Raw genomic sequence first — 6,000 nt, 5'->3', positions numbered from 1 at the left:
TAGATTTGTTGTATATATATTGTATGTCACACAAGATTGCAAATGAAAAAGGAGTCCCAAAGGCTTGAAAACCCTGGCCCTAGACTGTCTTCACCTGCCCAGGTACAATAGCCCTCCCTCTTCTCCTCCTCCTCTTCCTCTCCTCCTCCCTCTGGAAAGCAAAACAAAACAACAACAATGACAAAAAACATGGTCATGGGAAGAAACAGAAAGACATGGTCAGCCCAGGCCTGAACACATTGGTCTCCAGTCTGGAGGAGACAGAATCACTCAATCTAAAGAAAAACATTCTCCAGGTCCAAGGTGTCAATGACAAAGTGAGCTGTGCTGACAGGTAGTGAGCACCCCGTCAGTGAGAGTGAGTAAGGCTAGATGATCCATCCAAATGTTAACAGCAATTCTCTAGATGGGGTTTTGTCACTGATTTTTAAATGTTGATAAAAGCTAATTATTAAGTGGTCACCGTGCGTCCACTGTTTTGTATATGTATTATGTCATTAAAACTTTATAATATTCGACAAGGTAGAATCTGTTGTTTCCAATTTACGAACAAACAAACTGAGACCCCAGGAGGTTAAGTATCTTTCCAAGGACATGCAGCTAGGAAGTGGCAGGTCTAGGAAGCTGATTACTGAGCTTCCCATTACTACTGCACTGTTCTTCTTTCTTCTGTATTTCTGTATTTCCAAGCTTTGGCAATGAATACATGCTGCTTTCATAATCACGAAAGTCTTACAAGTTACTGATTTTGTAAAGGTTCCTTCTGCCCTGATGTTCTAGGCCTCTATGGGTCTCACAGCCCTACCCAGTAGCCCTACCACGGCCCCCCCCGGCAGACTCCCGCCTTGCTGTCCCTGTCCCCACACCATCTGTGGCTGGGGTAGGATGTCCCATGTCTCAGTCTTGCTGAGGTCTGCTCAAAATGTCCCTTGCAGGCCTGTGGCCCTAGGGCAACACTGGGGGTAGTTTCAGGGAAGGAGAAGGGGAAGTGGGAAGGGATGTGAAAGTTGGCCACAGGCCAGCACCGCCCTGCTTGGTGTCCCACAGGGGTCCCTGGGCGAAGGACGGGAGTATCCAGTGCATCGACGACCAGACGCAGGTGAGGCCAGCGCTTGACAGGGAGGGAGCTGTAAAGTTCAGGGAACCAGGAGGTGTGGCCCAGGAGGCTGGACCGGGCAGGGAGGGAGGGAGAGCTCTGCTGGCTGGTTCTATGCCAGGACAGTGTTGCGGGGTGGGGGAGCTGGGGGGACCCTGATCTAGGACCCAGAATGAGTGAGTGGGGGGACCTTAACTCCAGGGGCTTGGGGGAGGGGGGAGGTAGTGACAGACCCATGAGCTGTAACCAAAGTTCCTGGGTTCTGCCCCCCACCACAAAACACAAGAAGCTGGGAAAAGGCTGGGGGTGTCAGAGCCCAGCAGAGGGGTCCCACGAAGGGATGGCAGAGAGTGCCAGTCAGCCCTCTGTCCTCCAGTGGGTGCTGAAAGGGGCCGAGTGTGTGGAGGAGAGAGCAGATGTGTGTGTCAGGTGTTTGTGAATTCTGGTGTGTATGCACAGCTCTGCCATCTGGGTGAGAGGGTGTAAATTAAACAGGGAGCAGGCGCTCAATAAATATTTGTTCAGTCACCTGTAGGAGTGTATGACTGTGTGTGTCCAGGTGAGTGAGGGGGCGCACGTCAGTTTGGGTGTCAGTTTGTGTGTCCAGGAGTGTGTGGTGGACTTTTGAGTTTGCTTATTGTGTTACGTAGGTGCGTGAGCGAAAAGCTGTGTTTGTGTGTCTGAGTGTGTAACTATATGGGTATGTTCAGTTGCATGTGTCTATCTGTGTGAGTTTGTGGTTCTTTGTGTATGTTTGGGGTCCCTGGAGCTGGATGGAGGGTGGACACTGAAGGCCCTCGAGGGGGTGTGGGTGCAATGGTCGGGGAGATGATATATATAGACAGATAGAATTGGGCGGGGTTGGGGGTTCAAGTGTGGGTGTTGGGTGTGCATGAGTGTGTGATGTCCAGCCTGCCCAGGCCCTGCCCATGTCTCCACAGTGACACCATGGAAGCCCCCTGGGGCTGGCTGGTGATCGGTGTGCTGGCCATATCCCTGGCCTCTTCGGTGACCCAGGACGTTTGCCGAGCACAGGATGGGAGGGACGGGGCCGCAGGAATACCCGGCCGACCCGGACGGCCAGGCCTCAAGGGGGAGCGAGGGGAGCAGGGTAAGCCCTCCCTCTGAACCCCAGTCCCTCATCCCTGGGCTTCGCCTGGCCACCAGGGTGGAGGCTTGGGTTGGCACTGAGAAACAGGAGTCCACCTGGGCCCACACACGAAGGCTCTCCAGTCTGCACTTGGTCCCAGGGGCTGAGGGGGGCCTAGCCTTCTTCCAAAGCCATGTCCACAGGCCCCAGTGGCCTCTCTGTATCCCCTTTACTGCCCAGGTCCTCTTTCTTTGGCCTCACCTTCCTCCTCTGGACAGTGGGTCACTGCAAGCAATGAATATGAAAGGTCCCAAAGCTGTGCTCAGTCCTTGGTCTTTGTTCAGTTACCAGAAAGATTAATGCCCTTGGCTTTAGACTCAGGAGCCCTTGTCTTGCTGTGTGACCTTGAGCGACTTACTGATCCTCTCTGAGACTCAGTTTCCTCATCTGTAAAATGGAGAAATAACCCCACCTAGCACATTGAGAGGGATCAATTCATGGCAACTATCTTTTTTGCTTCCAGCTTCCCCACAACTCTGTCCCTGCTTCCCCCTTCCCTGCCCCTTCAAGCTTCAGAAACTCTCATGTTCTAGAAAAAAGGCTAAGGGTGAAGGGAAAGGGAGGAGGGCACGACCAGAGCAGGAAAGGAAAGTCTCATGTAATCGCCCTGAGCCTCCCAGTCCATAGCAGACCACAAAGATCTGCACAGGCATTTGCAAACAGTCTGCACACAGGCAGCCTACATGTAGTCCGTGAATCTGAAGAAGTCAAGGTCAGTGCCCTGGGGAGAGTGTGGAGTGCACGGCTGTGGGCAGGAGTACAGTGAAGCCAGTGGACTGCTTTTCCCAGAACGTGACACTCCCAAGTGCCTGTTCACATTTCTCTCCATTTTACAGATAAAGAAGCTGAGGCTCAGAGAGGTTGAGACAGGAGCCCAAGGTCACGCACAGCCAGTCAGAATCAATGTCTTGAAGGCCCAGACACTCTCCCTATCCTCTATCCCACAACCGTCCGGGGTCCCAGCCACCTCCCTGAGGTCTGGAGGACACTAGACCAATTGGGGCTCTCACTCCCAATCTGGCCTTTCTCCCCACAGGGGCCGCTGGTATCCAGACAGGCGTCCGTGGCCTTAAAGGAGACCAGGGAGAGCCTGGGCCCCCTGGAAAACCTGGCAGAATGGGCTACCCAGGGCCCAGCGGCCCCCTGGGGCCCCCTGGCCTCCCAGGGTTGAAGGGCATCAAAGGCAACCCAGGAAACATCCAGAACCAGCCGCAGCCGGCCTTCTCGGCCGTGAGACGGAACCCTCCGATGGGCGGCAACGTGGTCATCTTTGACATGGTCATCACCAACCAGGAGAGCCCATACCAGAGCCACTCGGGCCGGTTCATCTGCTCTGTGCCGGGTTACTACTACTTCACCTTCCAGGTGGTGTCCAAGTGGGACATCTGCCTGTCTATCGTGTCCTTTGGGAGGGGCCAAGTCCAGCGTTCCTTGGGCTTCTGTGACGCCAACAGCAAAGGACTCTTCCAGGTGGTGTCCGGGGGTACGGTGTTCCAGCTCCAGCAGGGAGACCAGGTCTGGATTGAAAAAGACCCCAATAAGGGCCGCATTTACCAGGGTTCAGAGGCCGACAGCGTATTTAGCGGCTTCCTCATCTTCCCATCCACCTGAGCCCCTCCCCACCATGGCCTCCGCTTCCTGCTGTGTGACCCTGGCCCACTCACTCCACCTTTCTGGTGTCTATGCCCTGCTCTGTAAGGTCGGGGTGCTGTTGCTTTAGCTGCCTGAAGGAAGATCGTTTCTTGGAACTCTCCCTGGAATAAATACCTGAGTCCATGTCTGCTGAGCTTGAAGTTCAGTTGCTACCCTGGCCATGGGGAGGGAGGCTTAAGAATGACAACAATTACTGAGTGCTTGCAGGCCAGGCCTGCATTCAATATTTTACAATGAATATTTAGCAGGTCCTGGGAGCCTCATCGGCCTGGCCTCAAATCCTGGGCCACCGTTTCACTTACTAGGTGTCCAATTACGTGCATTTTGTGTTACTTCAGTGAATCTCAGTTTCCTTATCTGTAAAGTGGGAATACTGATGGCACCTTCCTCAGAGGGCTGTTGGGAGGAATAAATGACTTAATATATGAAAATTACAGAGGAGTGCCTCGTGCACAGTAAGGGTTACACATACGTGTTAGCCTTAATTATAGTTTGTTTAATCTTTACAGTTGAGCTCTGAGGTGGGTATTATGACCTTATTTTACAGGTAATGAAACTGAGGCTAGGGGGCTGGGACAAACTTAAAGCCCAAGGTTAGTGTGTAAGGGGAGAAGCTGGGGTTTGACTCCAAGTCTTACTGACGCCCAAGCCTGTGTGTCTACCTACCACCCTAGCCAGCCTCCACAGACACACGCCTGACAACTGACACGTGTCATTTCCAACGCTCAACCAGAAAGGCACATCCAAGGGCATCCAGAAGTCTTCCTGAAGCCAGGTTGCCCAAGGCCAGCGCTGGACTTCGACCCCCGCAGGCACAGAGGCTGGGCTGGGGACTGGGAGGGTCTGGAATGTTTGTGGTGCATTCCCAGGGTCCCACTTAGCCTGTCTGGGTGCTGCTCAGAAGCAAAAAGCCCCACTATGCCCTTCGTATGTGAGAAAAGTAAGGCGACCAGAAGTTCAGTCCTGAAAATGTCCAGCGTCCTGTGCTTTTTCCCAAAGGAAGCCGATTTTACCTTTGTGCTGCACACGTTCATGTATGCACAAGAATACACATCACACTTGCACACACACCTCCCGAGGTGCACGTGGACCTGCATTCCTGGACCAAGACTCGTCTACTCCTCACCCAGACACCCACTCCCTGCGACCCACCGGCTGCACCCCTGGACGCACTCCTTACGCCTCCAGACCCACAGACGCACTCAAGGATACACATGCGTCATACCCGTGCACACCCACCTCGTACACCCACGTGCCCCCATCAACCATCAGAAGTGCTCTCACACACACGTGTTCCAGACACACCCCTGACACGAAGGTGCACACACCCTCCTCCCCCTCTGACATGCGTGTGCCTTAGAAACGCCTGTGATCTCCAAGTCCTCACGTACCCACAACCTCCACGCCCGCCTTCGCCGCACACTCAAGACCCAGTTGGAGGGGGGCCCAGGCCCATCAACAGCCTTCGGGGCTCAGGAGGAAGAGGGTAAAGCTCTGCAGCCCCAGAACAGTTCTTGACTCCCCAGCCCCCTGCCCACCCAGAACACACACACCCACGGACTGGGAAGAGAAACAGATCTGTGAGCACCTACTGTGCGCTGGCCATTTTACAACCATGGATGCATTTAATCCCAGCAAAATCGGTGAGGACCCTGAGGCTCACAGAAAGGAGACATCTACCCAAGGTCACACTGCCAGAAAGTGGCAGGGCCTGAATTTGAACCAGGTCTGCCTGATCCCAAAGTGAAGGGCTTCTTTCATCGCAACGGGGCTCAAACACAATGTCAGGGGTAGAGGGCCCGTAAGAAGCTGGAGAGGCCAGGCTATAGAAATGGCGGGTGCAGGGAGTGCCCCGCTGCTTCTTACCCTAAATTCCACTCATACCCACCCCTCTTCGCAGAGGCAAATCACTTGCCCCTCTGGAAGGAGGGGACCCAGCCGCAACCCAGGTGGGCGGGGCAGGGGCGGGCTGAGCGCGGGCTGAGGCTGCCACCTGCTGGAGAAGCCGGACCCAGGCAGGAAGGAGGTGAGGACTGAAGATGGGAGAGAGGCCTGGGTGCCATCGGCCGGGTCCCCCACCCCCCATAATGCTGCGTCCATC

At 54.5% G+C, this 6,000-nt stretch overlaps 1 protein-coding gene across 1 annotated transcript; it reads left to right on the top strand.

Moving 5' to 3' along the window:
• Nucleotides 1-1,069: 1,069 nt before the first annotated feature.
• On the top strand, nucleotides 1,070-3,998 carry C1QA (complement C1q A chain). The gene is made up of 3 exons (XM_082833342.1): nucleotides 1,070-1,099; nucleotides 2,038-2,207; nucleotides 3,283-3,998. The coding sequence occupies exons 2-3, from the start codon at nucleotides 2,045-2,047 to the stop codon at nucleotides 3,855-3,857; spliced, it is 738 nt and encodes a 245-aa protein (XP_082689468.1). The 5' UTR covers nucleotides 1,070-1,099; nucleotides 2,038-2,044; the 3' UTR covers nucleotides 3,858-3,998.
• The last annotated feature ends 2,002 nt before the right edge of the window (nucleotides 3,999-6,000 follow it).

Source organism: Leucopleurus acutus, assembly GCF_964270905.1.
Source record: "Leucopleurus acutus genome assembly, chromosome: 2".
Classification (NCBI taxonomy): Eukaryota; Metazoa; Chordata; class Mammalia; order Artiodactyla; family Delphinidae; genus Leucopleurus; species Leucopleurus acutus.
This window is presented reverse-complemented; position numbering and strand designations above follow the sequence as displayed.

Bases quoted from the DNA above. Each gene is read 5' to 3' on its own strand.
- C1QA (XM_082833342.1), top strand. From the start codon at position 2,045: ATGGAAGCCCCCTGGGGCTGGCTGGTGATCGGTGTGCTGGCCATATCC. The intron at 2,208-3,282 runs GTAAGCCCTCCC...TTCTCCCCACAG, and splicing joins GGGGGAGCGAGGGGAGCAGG to GGGCCGCTGGTATCCAGACA.